Source organism: Protopterus annectens, chromosome 1.part2 (genome assembly GCF_019279795.1).
Source record: "Protopterus annectens isolate FY-2018-M chromosome 1.part2, PAN1.0, whole genome shotgun sequence".
NCBI classification, from domain to species: Eukaryota; Metazoa; Chordata; order Ceratodontiformes; family Protopteridae; genus Protopterus; species Protopterus annectens.
Window position 1 is genome coordinate 64,835,561 of NC_056727.1, and position 22,776 is coordinate 64,858,336.

Sequence of the window (22,776 nt, forward strand, 5' to 3'; positions counted from 1 at the left end):
CGGTCTTCCGCCACTTTAAGCATTTGAGACTGAGGCAAGGAAGCAGGTGCCTGAGATTGGGTCGTTGGTTTCTTGGATGTGGTTCATACTCTGGGCCTAAGAAACTCGGTCATTTTCAAAAGAACGGTAGTTGTGAAAGAAGACGTCAATATGTGTAGAGAATTGGTAGCGTGAAGGACTTCCTCAGAAACCAGTGCCTGCTCAGCAGCTATGGACCCATCCAAGGTAGAGACTACCGCAGCATGCTTAGTCAAAGAAGAGTTCTGCGGCATACCAGACTCCAAAAGGGTCTCGGTAGCGGCCTGCGAATCCACAGAAGCAAGCATCAGGGGCTGCAAATGCGCCTCATTGAGGACGGAGAACTGACGACTAGCTTAACAGGAGTATCGTCTGTAGGTCTGGACCTGTGCGGTCTGTCTTTGTCTTTATCTTTACGTTTTTTCGGAAGCTCTGCTGTCGGATGGCTTACCGAAGCCATATTGGAGTTCGAGGACTGTAACCAAAAATATCTAGCTACAATAAGGGCCTGACGACAGATAGTTCTGGCATTGAACAAAGCACAGAGGTGACAACGGGGTGGTCTGGTTCTAAACAAGTGACGCAGTAAGAATGAAAGTCTCTGTGTCATATTTGCTTTCCACTGGCAAGACAATTGTTAACTTTTTCTGACATCGGTTAGTGCAAGAAAAAAGGATCCCCAACGGGGTATTCAGCTTTAGAAGACTTCAACTTCAATTTGGTAGACGAAACTCGGGTAATGGCTGACTGGCACTCATGCTTCTGTTTCTGGCTCCATAGCAAGAAAGACTGATGTAATGGCATCGGCGGCCTTACTTTATACTACTGATGACCTGACGTCAGTCCTGAAGCGACAGCAACCGATGCCGATGCAGAAATACTAAGCCTCTGGTGTTCAGGCCGGCTGAGGGCTACCCGGCAGGGATAACCCAAATGTGATGACTGTAACAGTGAAACACGAAGAACATCAGCCAGTCAACCAGCATGTTTCTACAAGGTAGAAAAGGTACCTGAAGAAAATCCAGGCAGACACAGAGAATACGCAAACTCTGCACAGTGACTGGAGGTCTGGACTGAACCTACATCCTTTTTCTTTAAATATCTTTATTAAACATGACATTTTTAAAAGGTGACATAGGTACACACACAGTAACAAAAAAAAAGGCAAACCATAAAATTTCTATTGTTGTTTTCATGCAGTACACATATATTTTCAACAATTTTCATTCACTCTGACGTTACATAAGCTGTAATCCTACCTTTTCTAAAGATCCTACCTCCATTTCTTTCATCTCCTTTACAACATTCAGTACATCAGTTACAGTTGGTTTATATTTAATTTCCGTTTTCTAGTAACTGCTATTTTTGGCAGCCAAAACCATTAAATTTAGTAAAGTCTTACTATGTCTAGGCAATCCAGATCCAGTGTAACAGATCAAAAGAATCATTGCCTTAGTTACAATCATACATTTCCCCAACTTTTCTGATGGGAGTATTCTGAAGGGAAGCCCCATTTTTAAGCAGATATCTAAATTACTGAGACACTATGCTACATAAAAGCAATGCAGTTAAAATAAATTGTCCCAAAAGCAGTTAAAAAGTAACACTGGATGTCTTATCTTAATTGAAACGCAGAGAATGCTCATGTGATTACACGACTGTGACTCCTACACTTAGGGTTGCCACCTTTTCAAATGACCAAAGTGGGACATTTTTGGTACAAACATCAGATTTTACAGGCCGACACATACCCACGGTCAGTACAAAGGCTAGAACTTAACTTTTTTGCTTAAATAAAAGCTTATTCTTGTAGCATTTTAGTTGCTTATTCTGTTTCTTATAACATTTAGGTATTTTAGATACAGAATAACTGTTTTATGCAACTATTACATAAAATATAGGAAATAATTTTGTCCTAAAATCTCAGGCATTTGCCATTTTTACAATTTTTTGTCAGGACACAACTGGCCAAAGAGCGACTGTCTCTCGCAAAGTGGGACAGGTGGTAACCCTACCTACAGACATAGGAGATATAAATATTATGTGGGTAGAACATCATGAAGATCACGAGGCCTTTGGCTTAGCCCACTCTAAAAGTCCCCTACATAAAGATTAACCTGTTCACTGATGCCAGATTGGACAGAATGGGAAATGTCACAAAGTACAATGCATTTTAGCAAAAAGGTTTAAGGATATGAGCTGCTAACAAACTTAATGGTTTGACTCCCTCAACCTCCATTTGCCTACTGTGCAGCTCTGAATAAGCAACGTAACCAGACAGTCCTGCCTGGTTACACAAAAAAAAAAGGCATAGGCCTCCTGGATTTACCCTGGGTTAACAAGGTAAAAACAACAACAAAAGTCTAGGTTTGTAAGCAGTTTGTCACTGCCCTGAGGTTCAAAGAAATTCTTCATTTCCCTTTCTTGCAAGTACTAGGAGTACAAGCCCTCTTGTTAAAAGCTGTAATAGTCTCTCTCCAGCAACCCTTATGATATACTAAGTAAGTCCATTTCTGCCTCGAATAAAATAAATGTATTTGCTTTTGTTGCTATCAGGTGGCATCATCTTTCTACAGGAATGAACTTAAAACTGAAAGGGGGTATCCTTTACCTTCTTCTCCAACATCTACTTATATATGGTACTTCCCTGTACTAGTAAAAGTAAGCTAGTCTGTTGTCCATGCTACAAGGATACAATCTAGTGACAGTAGTCAGCCTAATTAGTACAGGAGGTGGATTAAATATCCAGCTGACAAAGATATCAGGATTCATGTCAAGAAATCAAAAGAATTTGCACTGAATGACATTTGATCAAAAATACAGTGGTGAAAGCCCCTTTTGGCAATCCTTACAAAAATCTTTATTTACATGGAGCAAGTCCCCCCACCCCCTCCTCCACAGTGGGGAAAAGGGGGAAAGTGCAACTTCAAGGGCCACTGAAAGTGTTTTTGGCTATGTAAATTTGACAAAATGGCATTCATTGTAAATGCCTTTGGTAATATGACTGTATCCCAGACATCAGCCCGACATAGTTTCAGACACTAGATCTTGGAATGGGCCTAATGAAGACAGGGAAAAAGGTTGATAGTGGGACTGAGAATTAGTGTGTGGGCTGTTTGAGGTGTACTGAACATGCTGCAGGAGGAAGGAGGCTGTATGGCTTTGTAGTGTACAACTGAAAGAATAGTTAAGTATACCCAAGCTGTTTGTATACAGGGTAGATGGATACCATTGCTGCTTACAAATCAGAAACCACACACACCACAAATCATAATTAATGCGTAATGTATCACACAGAATAAGGGGATCACAAAAATGCTCTCTGCATGTCCACAATATAGCAGTCACTTTCTGCCCACTTATCCTGCTGGGTCTGCATGATGAAAAACAGGAAGAACAGATACAAATATGGCAAGAGACTGACTGCACATCAGTGGTTGGGTGTAGTGCAAGAAAAATTGTAAATGCTCAGCACTCTTATCAGGTAATGCCTAAAACCTGCCAAACTGAAATAAAATTTAAACTGTACAGCCACAGATTAGAGTTAACATTACTGTCTTCTCAGGTTTTCATCCACCTCAGGAGATACAATTTAGAGAATTATGTAGTGAAGGATGGTAGCCCTTATACAGGACGACAATCTCCAGTACAGCAAATATGAGATTCATGGCCAGAAGAAGTTGCCAGTCAAATCTGGGTGATAGTGTAGTGTACTGGCTCACCAGATGCACAGTAGCAAGCCCCGCACAAAACCCTCCCCCGTAGTTGTACGTCAGTCAGACCGATTGAATATTCATATCTGGTGTCAATGAATATTGAACAGAAAGCATGCATTTTCTGGACCTAAGCCACAAAGTCACACAAACATAAAACCTAAAACATTGGTGTATTTAAAATAAAAATCCATTTCCAAAAAAACATTATTTGCGAACATAGGCATGGACACACAGGGGTACAGTACGTTTAAAAAAGAATATTTACTATGCTGACCTCCACCAAACCACATACCAAATAACAAAACTAATACAATACCAAAAGCAGTAGCAGAAAAAAATAGCAATAACTAACAGTTTTACTGTCCATGATGCTCATTCTCTTTATAACAAAACTGATGCAATACCAAAAGCAGTAGCAGAAAAAATAGCAGTTGAATATCTAAATAGGGACTGATAATTGATCGTGCAACTGATGATTTGTGAGGTGGTAATTGTCAATAGTTGGACTTGCAAGGTGTTGAGGAGGTTATTATACTGATGAAAGTATCCGAGCTATATTTCTGGGGATCTGGAATTTGTGGTTTGCTGCATGAAGATTTTGTTGCATCGGGACATCAGAATAATCTTCTGCACAACAGCAGCAGAGTAACAGAAGATCTGAGATCCTTGAAAAGTAGGGAAGGTAGGGGGGATACCTTGCCATTTTTATACCTCAAATGGTGTCCGAGGTGATAAATGACATGTAAGGCCAAAACAAAAATAGGACATTAAGATGCCTAGTCACCTGCAGTTAGTGTATGAAGTGATAAATGACATGTTAGTACAAAACAAAAACGGGAGTTTAAGGTGCATATTCACCTGCGCTTACAGTTGAATATTTGAATAGGGACTGATAATTGATTGTGCAACTGATGATTTGCGAGGTGGTAACTTCTCAATAGTCGGACTTGCAAGGTGTTGAGGAGGTTATTACATTGATGAAAGTATCCGAGCTATGTTTCTGGGGATCTGGAACTTGTACATTGCTATGTGTATGGTTATACATTTAGGGTGATATTTATTGGGAGTTGATACTAGTACACTTGACTTACATTCGGCCACCTTAATGGCATTTGTTGTATGTATTTATCAAGTACTTTAAAAGTGTATACTTTGACATTTCAGGGATCTTGAAATTGGAGTTTATACTAGTACACTTGACTTACAATCGGCCACCTTAATTGTATGCATGATGTCACTGCTAATATGAATGGCACATCAATCATGCCTCATTTCGCATGCATCATTTAACGCCAATCAATGTAGCCACGCCCACTCCTGCACAGAACTGAAGCTGATCCAGTACACTACACTATAGCCCAAATCTGATCAAGTTTTATGACAGGTTGAACATAGACTAGACAATTAATACAGGTATCTGCAGTCTATCAGGACTTCAGCAAGGTCTCTAAGTTGGTCCTGTACAGGAGGCCAGCATATAAACTGTAGTTTGGACTGGCATGGAAAGTTGTGATGAGAAGGATAATACGAAGAGTCAGAAAAGTGACCAGAACTGCAGTCTTCTAGTCTTTTGGCACTTTGTACTAGACAGTGATCTGTTTAATATCCTCAGAGGGGAGTCTGCCAACACCTTAGCCACATTCCTGAGGACCCAGGGGGAGTCCATTTCGTATTTGTGTTTTATTTTTCATAATGGCAGCTGGTTCCTTCTGAACCTCCTTTTCCCCTATTCTGATAGCTATCTACTGTTCTCCTTATTCTGATATGCCTCGCCCCATCAAGGCACTCTACTCCTGCTTTTCACTGTGAACACTGAAACTAAGTATTAATTCTAAACCCTGCTTTTTTCTAGTCTTCTGTTATCTCCTCCCATCTTCGCTCAGCCTTACCAGTTCTGTCAATCTTTCTTTCTGCTGTGTACCAAAACAAAGCCCTCACTTCCCTCATTGATCCTTTCTGCTAACTCTCTTTCAACTTTAACCTTTGCTGCTCTTATTTGCCCTTTTGCTAGCCTCCTTTAACTGTGTTTCCATCACCCCCTCCCTTCTTTTCACCTCTCAGAGGCCCTGTTTTTTGCAATAACTGCTAGTTTCACATTAGGCCACACTGTCCTTCTTTTTATGCCTTTTTGCCTCTTCCTTACATCTTGTCAACAATCCTGATTACTCCATTCCTGATCCACTCCCATACTTTGTTTGCTCCTTTGATTTGGTTCCCAGTTTCCTAACTCTTCTCTGACCACCTGCCCTAGCACATTATAAGCCACTCTTTTCAAATCATACACCACAGTCTTTCCTTTTTATTTCTTACTTTTCCCCCAACTCTAAACCACTCAGTAGCATGATCACTGTTGGCTAATGGTGCCATAACCAGCACATCCATGACACCCTATGCAGTGGTCAGTACTGTGTCCAGAATTCTGTCTTTGTTATACTCCTCTTTCAGTTGACTGAAACCCTCATGGTCCAACACTTCAACCTGTTACCCATTATACTGCTGTGGCTTAAAGGATACTGCACAATCCATCAAACCTATTTTTATTAGGGGGGAGGGTACGTTCCTGAAAAGACAGCTTTTCCCACCTCATCTTAAATGTCACTCTCTCTATCTGAGGTCACACCATTTCAACGAAGATTGAAAAAAAGTTGATCCTTTCTCTTCTTGTTGGTGTTACCTCTGTGACAGTAGAGAGATCAGGAGCAAGGGGGGCATATCCCCAACATCACGGAATGCAGATGGGTGCAGCTCCCCTACAAAAACAATGTAAACATCAATTGACATTGGATACCATAATTTTCAGATGGGGCAGTGGGACCGTATGGTTAGGGAATTGGCTGCAGGGTGTTTGTCGTCTGTAATTCAAATCAGATTCAAAAATTCTCACAAGCACCTACTGACTATCAGCACCAAATTGCATAATGAGAAATATTTAGAGCCCTCACCCACCCTACGTTCTGTAGGACGACCATGGGAATACAAACATCCATTTTTTTCTAAGTAGAACAGAAGATAGATATCAGGATTGGTTCATGGTGGGGCACAAGTCATTCTAGGAAGCAATGCGTGCAAAGCCGAAACCAGTACTGAACAGAATACAAGTCTATTTTAGGATATGCCTGTTCTTGCTCACCTATGCAAACCTGGAGTCAGCTTACCACAGGAAATAAACATGCTGACAAGTCTTTGGAATATGGGTGGAAAGTAGAGAGTTCGGTCAAGCTACCACAGATACAACAAAAATGCAAACGTCACACAGAGCACCCTACCCGAGAATAAAAATAGGGACTCAAGTATGTAAGGCAGCAATGTTAACCACAATCTCACCACATCACTTAAAATCAACACCATTAAAACAAATTGTTCTGAGTTTCAGTTTCACACTAGAAACTAAGACATGTTTCGTCATTAATTACATGAACAGTGCTGGCACAAAGGTATCTGCATTCACTGGTAAGCAGGAAAAGCTGAATTAAGGATATGACTAAATCAGCATACTAAACCTCTGTTCACTAACATCCTCCTCCTGCTGTAAGGCATACAGTTACATAGGATCATATTATGTTCTGCATGTTCATAATGGCAAAAGAAGACAATCTACCTAGTCCATTCTTTAAGAGCATTCAACATCTAACTCACCTGCAGCCCTCCCTTCCCCCCACCCCACTTATCTACCTGAACACTGCCTTCTTGATTGTCTCAAAATGAACTGACATCACCCAATCTGGTAGTACATTTTATGAGTCCAAAATCCTCTCTGTGAAAAAGCGTATGTTTCAGATGTAAGGAGTTCTTGGTCTCTGCAATCTTCTGTCTGTACATCACCATTCTGTCCTTCCTTTTTTTTTCAAGCTGACCATTTCATAGCTCCCCGATATGATTTAGGGAACTTGAATTATGTGCCACCTGTATCACCTAGTCTGCAATGAGAACAACTCCAGCTTCATTAGTCTCTGCCCATACTGTCTCCCCATACCTTTGTGGTGACATTCCAATGTACTCCATCCAGCAATATGGTATGATGTCCCGCTTTGCTTAAGGCCTCCAGAACTACAGATGATACCCCAAGGTATGATTGACCAGGACCATGTACATTGGGAGCATTACCACTTTCTTTCTGTAGTCTTAATACAACTACCATATTCTGGGTCTCTAACTGCTCCTGGATGGCCAGTCCAGGTGTGACCAACAGCAACATAACCTCTTCATGCACTTCTGATACCACTGTCACACTTAGTGGCCCAAGTGTAGCTGTCCCATTTGTCATTTGCAATCACTCTATGAAGTCTAGTTGTAATATGAATTTCAGATTTTTACATACAGTTTTTTGTACTAAACCAAGGTGTGGACAAAGTAAACTAGTCTGAGCTAATTTAAAAACAAATAAATACAGTGGATATAAAAAAGTTTACACACCCCTGTTAAAATACCAGGTTTTTGTGATATAAAAAATGACACCACAATAAAGCACTTCAAAACTTTTCCCACCTTTAATGTGACCTATAACTGGTACAATTCAATTGAAAAACAAACAAATCTGCTTGAGGAAAAATATAAAAAATGAAAAATAAAAAACGTACAATATGCTGGTTGCATAAGGGTGCACACCCTTAAACTAATACTTTATTGAAGCACCTTTTGATTTAATTACAGCATTCAGTCTTCTTGGGTAGGAGTCTATCAGCATGGCACATCTTGACTTGGCAATAGTTGCCCACTCTTTCTTGCAAAAGTGTTCCAAATCTGTCAGATTGTGAGGACATCTCTTGTGCACAGCGCTCTTCAGGTTGCCCCACAGATTTTCTATTGGATTTAGGTCTGGGATCTGGCTGGGCCATTCCAAAAAGTACAGTTGTGTACCTACCATAAATGTAGATGTTAGAGTGTATTCACTGTTGCAGTCATTACACTTGGGTTATCCTGCTGGCAGGCTATCCGCAGTCGGCCTGAATTCCAAAGTCCTGGTCTGGCATGAGTTGCTGTCGCCTCTTCCCTGACGTCAGTGGAGCAGGGGTACATAAGATGCAGCCAATGCCATTTTCTTCAGTTTTTCCTGCCCCAGATGTCAGGTGCTCCCAAGAAGGTAGGCAATGCATAATGCTTATAAAATCATACAGTAAAATAAAAACAATACCTTCATCTACAAGCAAATACACCACATATGTTGTATAGGATAGAGAAGAATAGATAAGTCCCAGCAAAGAAAGGGGGATGGAGGGTGGGTAACCTGGACTGCAACAGTGAATACACTCGAACATCTACATTTATGGTAGGTACACAACTGTACTATGTTCATCGTGTTTCACTGTTGCAGTCATTACACTTGGGTAGAATCCCAAAGCTGAGGTTGGGTGGCTGGGTCTAAATAGGATTAGGAGTGGCTATGAGGCCCTGCAAAACTGCAGTGGCAAAGCCTGCTCTGGATTTACAGTAAAGAGGTAAGTGATGATGTTTGGTAAAAGTGTGCACTGAACTCCAAGTTGCAGCCTCCAAAATTTCCTTGGTTGGTACTCCTCTGGGAAAGGCTGCGGAAGTGGCTGCTGCCCTGGTAGAATGTGGCCTAATATTCTTAGGCACTGACTTGCCATGCTGTGCATAGCAGAAACAAATGCAGTGTCCTATCCATTTTGAAATAGTCTGCTTTGAGATAGCATTTCCTTGTGATCCTGCAGCATATGCTACAAACAGTTGCTCAGCTTTTCTGAAAGCCTTTGTTTTGTCCAAGTAGAAGCACAGCTGCCTGTGTATGTACAAAGAGTGCAGAAGTCTCTCCCCTTTATTCTGAGGATTTGGGTAAAATGTTGGCAAATGAATGGTTTGGTTAAGAGCCACACTGGATACTACCTTTGGCAATAATGTTGGGTTTGTCCTTAGAGAAACCCTGTCCGGATGAAAAATGATAAAAGGTTCCACTGCCATTAATGCCTGTAACTAGACTCTTCTTGCTAAAGTTATTGTTAGGAGCAGAGCAGTTTTCCATGATAAGAATTTTATATCGGCTGTATTGGCTGGCTCAAAAGGAGGCAATGTGAGCTTTTCCAAGACAAAGTTGAGGTCCCATGCAGGTATCGACCCTCTCCTTGGGGGTCTTATGTTTTTTGCCCCTCTGAGGTACTGTCTTAGCAGTGGATGTGAGAAAATAGGAGGTTCTGTATCGTAATGAGCTGAAATGCAGAGGCATGGATCTTAACTGATGAGAAGGATAGGTCTTTGTCCAGCATCTCAGTTAAGATATTGTAAAATCTGTGGAATATTTGGAACAAGTGGTTCAAGTCCTTGTGCCTGGTTCCAAGCACAGAATCTCTTCCATTTTTCTGCGTAAGATTTCCTGGTGCTGGGCCTCCTGGCTTCCAAAATGACATCCATAACAGCTTTAGAGAGAGGTGTGTTCTGAGTGGCTATATTATTTGCCATGCAGCCAGATTTAAGTTTCTGAGTTGGCTGTGCAGGATCTGATTGTTTTGCTGAGTCAGAAGATGAGAAATTTGAGGCAAAGTCCAGGCTAGGCCTTGAGACAAGCTCTTTAGGATTGGGTACCAGTGCTGGCGTGGCCAGTCTGGGGCAATCAGAATCATCTTTGGCTTCTCTTGTCTGACTTTTAGCAGTACCTTGGGAAGGAGAGGCAGTGGTGGAAAGGCATAAACTGTTAGGGTTTTTCAGCTGAATGACAGAGCATTCACCTTCCACGCTTGTGAGTGATAAGTCCTTGTGCAGAATCTCTGTAGTTGGCAGTTGTGAGGGGAGGCAAAAAGATCTATGTCTGGGCATCCCCATTTCCTTGGTATCATGCTGAAGACCTGTGGATCTAGTTTCCACTTGTGAGGGTCCATGAAGTTTCTGCTTAGTTCGTCTGCCAGAGTATTTTTCTTTCCTGGCAGGAATTGTGCCTGCAGATGTACTTGATAGGTCAGTGCTGTGTTCCACAAAGTCATGACTTGCCTGCAGAGAGGGTAGGAATGTGTGCCCCCTTACTTGTTTATGTACCACATAACTGTAGTATTGTCCATCTTTAGCAATAGTTGTCCTGGATGTAGTAGATCCTTGAAGGCTGTCAGGGCATTCTGGACAGCTAGCATCTCTTTTTGATTGATATGAAGATGCATTTGGTCCGTGGGCCACATGCCCTGAATACATTTTCCTGCCATGTGTGCCCCCCAGGCATAATCCGATGCATCTGTTGTTAGTGTCTGCCTGTCTGTGGGTAAAGTGAAAGGCTGGTAGGGAATAAGAGTTACAATTGTTTCCAGGCTGTGGCAATGTCGAGTCCAAACACTTTTTAAATACCATTGTAGCTTCCTCATATGCAGTCTTGCATATGGAATTAGCAGGATGCAGGATGCCATGAAGCCCAAAGCCTGCAGAATTTTTCTTGCAGGTAGCTGGGTCTTTGTTGCCATCATTTGAAAGTAATGAGTCAGTTGCCTTTGCTTGTCTGGTGTGAGATAAGCCATCTGGGCAGCTGTATTTAAGCTTGCACCCAGGAATATTATCTCTTGTTTACTGTGTACCCTAAGCAAATTAGTAATTTTTTTTTTTTTACAAACGCCAGATGCTTTAGAAGAATGTCCTTGCTCTCTGCTTGAATAAGGCAGTCGTCCAAGTACAGATATATTTGAATTCCTTTTTGTCTGCAAAAAGCAATTACTGGTGCCAGGCATTTTGTGAAGACCCTGGGCGCAGTAGATAAGCCAAAGGGCAGTGCAGAGAAATGGTAATGCATTGAACCAGCTATAAATCTGAGGTATCTTCTGCAAGTTTGTCTGATTGGGACATGCAGGTATGCCTCTGAGGTCCAAAGTAACTAGCCAAGCCTTCTTGCCCAGCATGGGTAGAAGTTGCTATAGTGTCAACATTTTGAATTTTGGAACGTCCAGGAAAGTATTTAGAGTAGACAGGTCCTGTATTGGTCTCCTAGCGTTGTCCTTTCTGGGTACCAAGAAAAGTCTTGAGTAAAATCCTTGACCCTGCTCTTCCTGTGGTACTTTTTGAATAGCCCTCATGTCCATGAGAGCAGAAATTTGTTTTTGTGCCTCGGCCCATTGATTTTGTGGCAGGTCTGGCATACCTTCTGGCCTTGGTAGGGTGTGAAAGTGGAACCTGTAACCCTGAGAAACAATATTCAGTACCCATTTGTCCTGGGTGATCGTGTGCCAATTTTGTGAGAAAAGTGCTAGTTTCCTACCTAAGGGTGCTGCCAAAAGGTAAGTGTTTGGCATAGGTAGAGGAAAGTCATTGGGACTGTTTCCTATAAGGTTGTGACTTGTCTTCTCCGCCTTTGGGGGCTGAAGCACCCCACTGTTTAGGTCTGTATGAGCCTTGGGGCTGAGATCTGCCTCTTGGGCGTCTGTATCTGCTTCTTTGTGGCCTGACACTGGAAAGGACCAATTTTTTGAAGGCCAGTTCCTGCTAAATCTGGGTGGCTGAACCTGTAAGAAATCCTTTACTGTCTGTATTGATTTTGCTTTATCCTCCATTTTCTTTAACACCTCTTCTGCCTTAACACCAAACAAAGTATCATGCTGTAATGGAGCATCAAATAATTTTGCTTTAACATGATCAGGTAAACTTTGTTCTTTTAACCAAGCATGCCTTCGAATGACAGAACCTGTAACTGCGGCTCTGCAAGAAGCCTCTAATGAATCAAAACCACATTGCAAAGTATGCTTTCCCACTTGTTCAGTTGCATGCAATAAATCCTGCATTTCCTTATTTTCAGGACATTCTGAGCTTGTAAGCATTTTCTGTTTTAGCAAAGACATTAGGTATTGTTGATATTTAAGCATGTGAAACTGGCAGTTTAAAGCCCTTGCAGCTAAAGTAGCAGAGGTGTAAACTTTTCCCCCCATCTATCCAGTGTTCTAGAATCCCTATCAGAGGGAACAGGGTTTTTTGCAGTGGAAGCCTTGACCCCTTTGGGACCCTGCGAAATTGTTTCTGGGTCAGCAGCAGGGTTTTTATAAAGAAATTTATGAGAATCTGGGACCCTGTAGTACCTATCTGGCTTGACTGGTGCACGGGGTAAAGAATCAGGAGACTAACTGGATTCAGAAAAAACATCATCAACAATATCTAGTACAGGAGGGATAGCAACGGGCCTGTGCTGAGACAGTAAAAGAAAGTCTCTGAGCCTTTTCTTGGATTCTGGATAATCCTGGCTCTCCCAATGGAAATGCTCCCTCATGGTGTGCAAGGTTTCACCAAAAGAGTAATCCTCAGGAGGGAGAGGCTGAAGGGATAGATTCTTCAGCGTCAGAGTCCTCATAGGGAGGAAGAGAATATCCCTGTTCTGAAGAGGAATTGGAGGAAATAGAAACCTGGTCAGAGGAGTCATAGTCAGTGTCTTGCCTAGGTCTTTTATCAGGAGGAGGATGGGATCCCCTGATCAAAGTAATTAGGTCCTCGGCCATTTTAAGCATCTGTTTCTTTGGCATGGATGACTGTCCAGAAGAATGCTGTACTTGTTTCTTTGTCTTTAATGGTGTGTTAGACTTTGCCTTGGCTGCTGAAGTGGTCTTGATAGTAAGCTGTGTAGGTCTGAAAACACCCTCAGAAGCCGATGCCTGCTCAGTGGCTCTGGACCCATCTGAGGGAATAGTTTCCGTAGGCCCAATACCTTGAGCTTCCAGAGGCCTAGTTGTCTCCACGTGGGAGTCGGAGGCGGCCTGTGGCTCTGAGGTAGCGGGTGTCAAGGGCTGCGAAAGCGCCTCACTGAGAACAGGCGACTGGCCTAGAAGAGGTTTCGTCGTTGGTTTTGGACCTTGGATGCCTGTCCTTTTCTTTGTCCTTGCGCTTTTTATAAACTCCGGTCATTGGTTGTTCCGACGGCATTATATAGTTAAATCTTCGTCCAAATTAATGTAAAGCAAAATCAAACCGTCGCTTAATAGTGTGTTGGTTGAATCTAGCACAAAACCGACAACTAGCAACATTGTGGTCAGGGCCTAGGCAAGGAATACAGTAAGAGAGAAAATCCTTATGAGGTAATTTGCTTCCCACAAGGAATACAATTGTCAATTTTTACTGACATCGGTCTGGAGCAAGAAAAAGTTTCCCCAATGCGGTACTTAGCTTTATTGAAGACTTCGGATCTGAAATTAAATTTTGAAAATATCAGGAGTCTGCCGACCGGCACTTGTGAACTGCTTTTGCTTCGGGCACCGCGCATCAAGAAAGACAGAAGAACATGGCGTTGGCTGCATCTTATATACCCCTGGCGCACTGACGCAAGGAAAGAGGCGACAGCAACTGACGCCGGACCAGGGCTTTGGAATTCTGGCCGACTGCAGGTAGCCTGCCAGCAGGATAACCCAAGTGTAATGACTGCAACAGTGAAACAAGATTCTTCTGGTGAAGCCATTCTTTTGTTGATATGGATGTATGCTTGGGGTCACTGTCATGTTGAAAGGTGAAATTCCTCTTCATCTTCAGCTTTCTACCAGAGAAGGTTTTGGTCCAAAAGTGACTGGTGTTTGGAACTGCTCATAATTCCCTTCAACTTGACTAAAGCCCCAGTTCCAGGTGAAGAAAGGCAACCCATAGTATGATACTGCCATCACCATGGGGATGGTGTTTTTTTTTGGTGATGTGAAGTGTTGTTTTTGCGACAAACCTACCTTTTGGAATTGTGGCCAAAAAGTTCAACCTTGGTCTCATCAGACCATAAAACATTTTCCCACATGCTTTTGGGAGACTTGATGTATTGTTTTGGAAATTTTAGCCAGGCCTGGATGCTTTTCTGTGTAAGAAAAGGCTTCCATCTTGCAAGCCCTACCCCATAGCCCAGACATATGGAGAATACGGGAGATTGTTGTCACATGTAGTACACAAGCAGTACTTGCCAGAAATTCCTGCAGCTCCTTCAGTGTTGCTGTAGGTTTCTTGGCAGCCTCCCTGACCAGTTTCCATCTTGTCTTTTCATCAATTTTGGAGGGATGTCCAGTTCTTTGCAACGTCACTGTCGTCCCATATTTTCTCCAGTTTTTGATGACTGATTTACTGTGTTCCATGGTATATCCAATGCTGTGGAAATGTTTTTGTACCCTTCTCCTGACTGATACTTTTCAACAATGAGATTCCTTTTATGCTTTGTAAGCTCTCTGTGAACCATGGCTTTTGCTGCAGCAGGCAACTGAGTACATGTCAGGAAAATCCTACTAGGACAGCTGAACTTTATTTGGGGATAATCAGAGTCTCTTTAATTGATAACAGGTGTGTAACCAAGAAGACCAAATATTGTAATTAAATCAAAAGGTGCTTCAACAAAGTATTAGTGTGCACACTTATCCAACCAGCTTATTGTACGTTTTTTATTTTTTATATTTTTCCCCTCACAGATTTGTTTGTTTTTCAATTGAACTGTACAGGTTATAGGTCACATCACATTAAACGTGGGAAATGGTTTGAAATTATTTATTGTGGTCTCATTTTTTTATATCATAAAAACCTGACATTTTAACAGGGGTGTGTAAACTTTTTATATCCACTGTATATGCGACACTTGTGAAACTAAAACTAACAAATCAATGATCCTTAAAATTATTGTATTTTATGTAATGCGTGAATGGGCGTGCCTTTGTTGAAGGTTGTGCGTCAGGGCTGGTAACTCGGCACGTAAAAATCCACTACCAAACATTAGCGGACCGGAGTTCTGCTAACCGGGATAAGCCGAAAGACTCAATAACATGTAGTGAATCTTGTATATCAATAGTCTTTCAAATTACTTAATTTTATAGGTAATTGTCAATGTTAAGCTTGCTAGTGGAAACAGGACAGGACTGGCCTTCATTCATACACGTATTTGTTAAAATTCTGAAGCTTTATTCTATTGGCTGTTACAGACAGTCAATCCCTGCCCAACAGCCACATATGTAAAGTAGAGAGCAAATCTGGAAAGGGACACAAATCCATAACAGGACAGGCAAACACACAAACACCTATGGAAAATAAATGGATTTGTGATGTGGCAGGAAACCAGAGTACTTGACCAGGCAGACTGCAAAGAAGTCAACACAGCTGAGAAACGAACTGAAAAACTAGGCATTATGAGTCAGCACTTTTACACGAACAAAGTCAAACGACAGCAATTTTTTTTATGACTTATCAGTACAGAATATGACAATTACACCTGCTATAAAATTAGCATTTTTGCATGAACAATGACAAACTGCAGCAAAGTTTTTATGACTTACCAGTACAGAATATTTCAGTTACACCTAGTATAATCAACACTTACCTTTTACCTTTGTAATCCGTACATCCAGATCCCCAGTATAGAGGAATGCCCAAAAAACCCATACAGTTGTCTTTCATCCACTTTTTTACTGCAATAACAAGTAAGAATTTATTAGTCATAATTTCTTGTACTGTTAAAGGCATTACTAAAACAAGAAACGTACCCATCAGTACTTGAAAGCCATGAGTATATCTCACAAACTGAATATTTAAAAGAAAAGAGGACACCATGATATCCATTAAACTATATGAACAAAATATTTTTGGCCAATGAAGGGCAGATCAGCTAGGATCTACAGATAGTACCAAGTATTTCTCATGTTATTGATTATGCTTTCACAGCTTGATCAGTGTGCAGTGATGTCCACAAAAGTCTGCAGTATTCAAAAAGACTAAAGCATCACAGCAATATTTCTGACAACAGAAGCACTAGGAGAACAATAGGAAAACAACGACAATGTTAGACTCAGAAACTAGAAGGACCCCATATGATGTTTTTCACAAGTACACATTGGGACGCATGGTTCAAAGTTCGCCATTTGCATACATTATTGTTTTCTACACTCACTATATGCCATCTTAATGTGTTTCTGTGCATCAGCTAAGCATATTGATAGCTAATGGACAATTTGTACAGTTAAAGAATGCAAACATGCAAGAACAAATGCAGTTAAGAGCAGTGCGAGATATAATTAAAGAAATTACTGGTAAAATCAAAAAATAGCAAATACACAATCTAAAATGGTTACCCCCTCCAAAAAAAAAGTTAAAAATCCATACAGATATTTAACAATTATTCCAAGGGGTTGCAATCTCATTGGCTGTTACACAGCTGAATTATGCTACACTCTAAATCAAATGAGATATGCAATAGTAGTACTTACGTAAAACACTAAATTAACACAATTTGGTATTTCTTTAATTTTACCTTGTTCCACACAATGGGCTAAAGGGGCTAATAATGCATCTCAAATACATGTTTTTGTACTTAAAAGCGTTCTGAGATAAATGTTTCAAGACTAAGGGGCTTTCTTCACAGATCATTCAGTAATGGATCTGATTAGAAGTGAGTACAGGGAATCCAGATTTCTTTGCATCTTAGAGAAGATGAGTTTAGAAATCAGCTCAACAAAACAGAAAGATTTCTGTACTACTACTAAGGCATGCTGGTCAAAAGATAAATTATCTAACTGCTTACATCCATTACAACAGTGTCTTAACTGGATGGGTGTGTCACCTACATGGTAGAATGCGGAAACATTTACTTTACCAACAAAATCTATACTACATTTTTCACGTTTAGCTTGAGATCACTGTCCTTGCATCAACTTATTAACACAGGTGTAAACAATTTTGCAGCAATATTGAGTCTGTAGGAACAACCACCACCACCCAATTTTCAATCTTCTGAAAACTTAGGTTATCAACAGGCCAGGATTGTTGGCTTGAAGATATGAAAAATAAACAAATTGACTCTTGTCTAACACCTTTGGAAACATTTTTGCTTTCAGAAATTGCACAACTCTAACCACATGGGTTCTGTTAGACAACCAGTTAGCTACCCATCGCACAGCATATGGATTTATATTCAGATTCATAAGTCTGTCAAAAATGCCTGCATATGGACAGTGTCAAAGGCCTTATCCGTGTCCAGATAATGCTGTGTGTACACTACCCCCACTCCTTCTGTGCGTTTTTCAAGGAAATTAATTTAGGCAAGACCCATACTTCATAAAGCCAACTGCTGAGGGTCCCAGATTAAAAGAATAGCAACATCCAGATTAATGAGATCAGAGATAGTACATTTTACGGTTTTACATACGAGGCTAGTAAGACTTGCAGGTTTATAGTTACAAGGGACTGTGGTTGGACCATCCTTGTGTAATGGCATTACAGTGACTGTTTTCCAGACTTTAGGAATGTAACCAGTTCATAGGTGTGTACTAGGCTAATGGCCCTGCAGCCTTTACAAGCCTAGCCCACACAAACTGCCCAGGCGCCGTGCCACCTGACGTTAGTTCACAGTGCCACTATCCAGTAGGGCAACTGGAGTAATCTCTGGGGTGAACTTTCCGTTACCCATCCACTCAAGATTTCTCTTGAAGAGGGCCAGACAGGTACTTTGCTTGACATGAATGGGAAGCTTATTCCAGAGTATGGGCCGTCTTTGGAAGATGAACCTGTCCCTCCAGCATGTTCTGTTAATTGTGGTAATGAGGTTGTGATCTTTGGAGCATGTGGCACGGGGGGGGGGGATTGGGATTTCTTTAGGTGTAGCATTTCAAGTTGGGCTATGTTGCACATGGCTTTGTAAGTCAAGCAGAGATCACCTCTAAGTAGACGATAAGTGACTGAGAACACCTTAAGTTTCTTGGGTCTGTCCACGTAGGACATGTGTTTAAGGCATAGGATCTTTTTTGTGAGATACTTATGTGGCCTCTCCAGCTGCTGAAGGTGTCTGGTCAGGTACATGCCAAACTAGGCGTTATATTAGATGATTGGTCTAATGAGGGATGAGTAGAGAGGGATGATGACCTCCTTCTTCCTGGATGCAAAACCTTTTGTTAAAACATACGCCACACAGAAGGACTTTCTGACCACAGTGGCAATGTTGTGGTCGAAGGTGAGGTGGCTGTCGACCTGGGTGCCCAGATCTCTTATGGCCCCTTCAGTGTTCAGTGTGCTCCCATCAACGTGGTAATTCGTTGGAACTGAGTTTTTTCCAAAGGGAATGATAACATGCTTTTTGGCGTTAAGCTTCAGGCCATGGTTCTGATACCAGTCACTGGTCTCAGAGAGGCCCTTTTGTAGGATATCTGCATCACTTGGGGAGTTGATAATGACTCCTAGCTTGCAGTTATAAGCGAACTTGGACACCCAGGGTCGTCCTGTGTTGGCCTGGACTTCTGAGAAATAGATTCCAAACAGAAGAGGGCCCAGGACCGAGTCCTGTGGGACTCCACTTGTGACTGGTCGACAGTGACTTGGAATCCGCAACTTTCACTCTGTGGGTCCTGTCTGACAGAATTTGCAACCCATCTAATGATGTAAGGATTGATGCCTAGTTTGGTGAGTTTATCAATGACACCTGAGTGGGGAATGGTATCAAAGACCTTGGCCAGGTCGAGGTAGGCTGTATGCACTGACTTACCCTCATCCACAGCCTTGGTGACTGCCTCGAAGAAGTCAACCAGGTTCAGCAGGCAGGATCTTCCCTTGACAAAGCCAAACTGTGTGGGGTCAAGAGTTTGGAGATTGCCTATATCTTTGTTAAGCAGGACCATGATGATGCGCTCCATAGCTTTGCATACCAGACTCGTCAGGCAAATGGGGTGATATTTCTCAGAGTCTGTAGTTGCTCCCCCTTTATGGAGCAGGAGGACTGTAGCAGTGCACCATTTGTTAGCGAAATAGCCTGAGGTAAGGCTGTGATTGAACAGGGCACACAGATGTGGTGCCAGTTTGTTTTGTAGCTCATGTAGGATGCAGCCAGGGATATTATCAAGTCCCATGGATGCTGTATTCTTGGCTTTGGACAATGCAGCTTTTACCTGTGCCATAGAAATGGTGGGTACCAGGCTTCTTCTGGTACTGTGATAAGGCCCTTGGAGGGGAGAGAGGGGTAAAGCTGGCACTGAATCTGTCGGCCAGTATGTTGGCTCAATATAGGAGGTGCCATCATGCAATAACTCAGAGCAAATTTGGGTAGAAAAACTTAGATTATATATTTATTTTTCCTTTAAAGAGATTATGCAGTGGTTCAGATAGGTCTTACTTGGTACTGATAATCAGACAACCTGGTATGTTACCTGAGTCCATGGCTGAGTAGATCTCAGCTTTTGAGAGTGTTGAAAAGACTTGACAGTAATTAGACGAGGTGGCTGGGACTGTCGAATATGTAGAATAGTTAAATCTATATTGAGTAAAACTTGTAGTAAATGTGTCACCTAGGATCTTAACTATTTCCTTTGAATCAGAATTGGTGGACTAGTTTTGAGCACTGCTCGGACTTGGTTCTTAATTTCTTAATACAATTAAAGAAAGATTTTTGGCCATTTTGGTTACAGTGCCTATTTATTTATTTGTTTATTTATTGACATTTGATTACTGGGAAAGTCTAACTGGATAGGACCTCATTTTCAGTGGGGGCCCAGTAAGAAAACCTCAAAATTACTACAAAACATTTTAAGAACAATATTTTTACACTATTTAAAAACGATGCAAAAAAAATACAAATACATAATTATACCAATACGAAAATATTGGGTAAGAATAGACAGCATCATATGACAAAAATTTAATAGTTACTGAAATTTTAGACAGTTTATCGAGTAATTACAGGTAAGTTAGTATAATACAAAGAGGAATTGCAATGGCTAGTGAGAAAAATGCAGGCTTATGGTATATTTAGAGAGAAAACCAGAGAAGAAAATTTAATAGAAGTAAGAAGTGAGTGAAGAAGTGAGTGAAGAAGGGAGAGTAAGGAGATGTAAGGTATGAATAGGTATTTGTTCAAATTTATGGATATAGTTTGTCCTGCTGTTGAGCAAGAATACAGCCAGCTTTTGGCTATGAAGTCTTTTTGAATGGTTTTGAAGGATGAGAGGGAGGGTATAAAATGATAGACAGGTGTGAGCATCATAATGGTACCCTTAAACTCTTTCTAATTTGCTTAAGTATGCTCAGTGTGGATATAATGAGATTTCTTACAAACAGTAATTTCTTTGTCTTGTTCTGTAGTTTATTTATATGTATGTTTCTCCATATGAACTTCTAAAATAACTTTGTGATATTTCTGTGGACAGGGACTGCTTGATCAATATAAATATTTAAGCTTCTAAAGAAAAGGTCACTGGATTTACAGACTGACTGAGCAAGGGAAGATGATTCATATGAAGAGGTGCATGAATGGAATGCACTATGAATAATCATCGTCGTCAACCCTCTTTTTCCCCATTTTCTACATGGGGTTGAGGTGTTGTATCAACTGTCACCATTTTTCTTGAATGAATGCCATACTCCTTCTTTGACAGTCACACCCACCTGTTGCAGGTCTTCTCTCACATAATCCATCACTTTGCTGGATGCCCTCATTTCCTCTTGGCTTCTTCCTGTCTGTCCCAAATCTTCTTCACCAGACTGTCTTCTGCTTTTCTGCATGTGTACCCAAACCACAGTAATCTGTCCTCTTTGACCTTCTCTGCAATTGCAGCTACTTTGGCTTCTGTTTTGATGTCCTCATTTCTTTGTCCGTCCCACAGTATGTATCGTACCAACTATCTCTGGCACTACATTGCCATCACCTCTGGATTCCTCATCTGCTTTGCCCTTACTGCCTTGGTTCTGTACCATAAACTATTGGTCAGGCCATTGTTTTGCACACTTTACTTTCCAGCTTCTTTAGCATTTTTCCATCATATGCTACCCCTGGAACTTTGTGCCAGTTGGATATAGCACCTCTGATTCTAGCTTTGACCTCCTCATTCGGACTTCCCTTCTCCTCAACCACTCCTCTCAGATACTTGAAGCTGTTAACCTGTTCTGCTATTTTCCCTTCTATCTAAATTCTCAGCTTCTTCTTATTCCCTCCATTTGCTGCCATTGTCACTATCTTATCTGTACTCAATTTCACCCAAAGTGCCTTCAGTTCCAAAGTTCCATCGCCATATCTTTTGCTGAAGTTCTTGCTCAGAGTCTGCCTATAATGCAACATTTTGCATGCAATAACTTGTTGATCTGTCTCCACCAATCTGCTGGTGTATTCAGTGAACAGCAGTGGGCTCAGAGCTGAACCCTGATGCACACCCACTCCTACTGGGAGCCTCTCTCTGAGACTGAACACTGTTTGTACTTGAGTCACTGGGCCTTGTACATAGCCTGCACTAATTATACTAATGTTTCTGGAACTTGAATACACTACAGGACTGCCCAAATCAGCTTTATTTGAATCTTGTCATATACTTTCTCCAAGTCTAGCAATGCACAGTTGGACTCTTTCCTCATCGATAGCTTCTTAAGTATATGTCTCTCTGCAAACATCGGGTTGGGTGCACTGCATCCTTATCGGAATCCAAACTGCTTTTTCCCATCATACTTTCTACTACTCTTAATATTTATCAATTACCCTCTCCAGAACTTTCAAACAATGTGACAGGAGTTCAATACCTCTGTACTGTCCACAGTTTTGAACGTCCCCTTTGTTCTTTTATACTGGCACTAGTATGCTTATTTTCCAGTCATTTATGATATGCCTTTCTCTCCATACTGCTTGGAGTACCCTCAGTTGCTCATCTCTGCTGTGACCTTATCTGAATTTGCTGTTTTCTCTGACTTCCTTTTCCTTAGTACTGTTCTTGCTTCTTTTAAGGTAGACTCCTCCTCTTCTTTCATTGCAGGCTGGGTCTGGGGCAGTGCAGCTTCTATGTGGTTTTCTTCATTCAGAAGCTGCTGGAAGCACTCATTACATTTGATCTCCTGTGGACTGGTGAACAGGTTGCTTTTGGCTGGCATCCCTTTCTAAGTGTGTCTAACCATCGTCTTTATTTTTCTGTCTTTGCCTTGCAACCTGATAAGAGTTCCTCTGTGCCATCTACAGAGTCACTTTCCAGATGCTGACAGAATGCTTTTGATGTCTTGTACTATGCCAATGCAATTCCTCTGTTAGCCTGTTCACCAACTAGTATTCCTTCTTAACCTGGTCTGTGTTTTCTATGCCCCACTTGCTCCTGTACCCCTTCTTTCTTTTGATGACTGTGTGGATTTCTGCATTTCTTTATCAGCTTTCCTTAAATACTTTACTTCTATACCTGGTTTG

At 41.4% G+C, this 22,776-nt stretch overlaps 1 protein-coding gene across 3 annotated transcripts in view; it reads right to left on the reverse strand.

Moving 5' to 3' along the window:
* The window catches only part of VRK2 (VRK serine/threonine kinase 2), a 1,303,788-nt gene that overhangs the window by 1,231,428 nt on the left and 49,584 nt on the right, over nucleotides 1-22,776 (reverse strand). For 2 of the 3 annotated variants that reach the window (XM_044054930.1, XM_044054917.1), the window contains exon 2: nucleotides 15,964-16,051. The exons of the other annotated variant lie outside the window; for it this stretch is intronic. In XM_044054930.1, coding sequence (XP_043910865.1) covers nucleotides 15,964-16,040 — 77 coding nt within the window. In that variant the 5' untranslated portion in view covers nucleotides 16,041-16,051. The remainder of the gene's footprint in view (nucleotides 1-15,963; nucleotides 16,052-22,776) is intronic. 3 annotated transcript variants of the gene reach the window in all.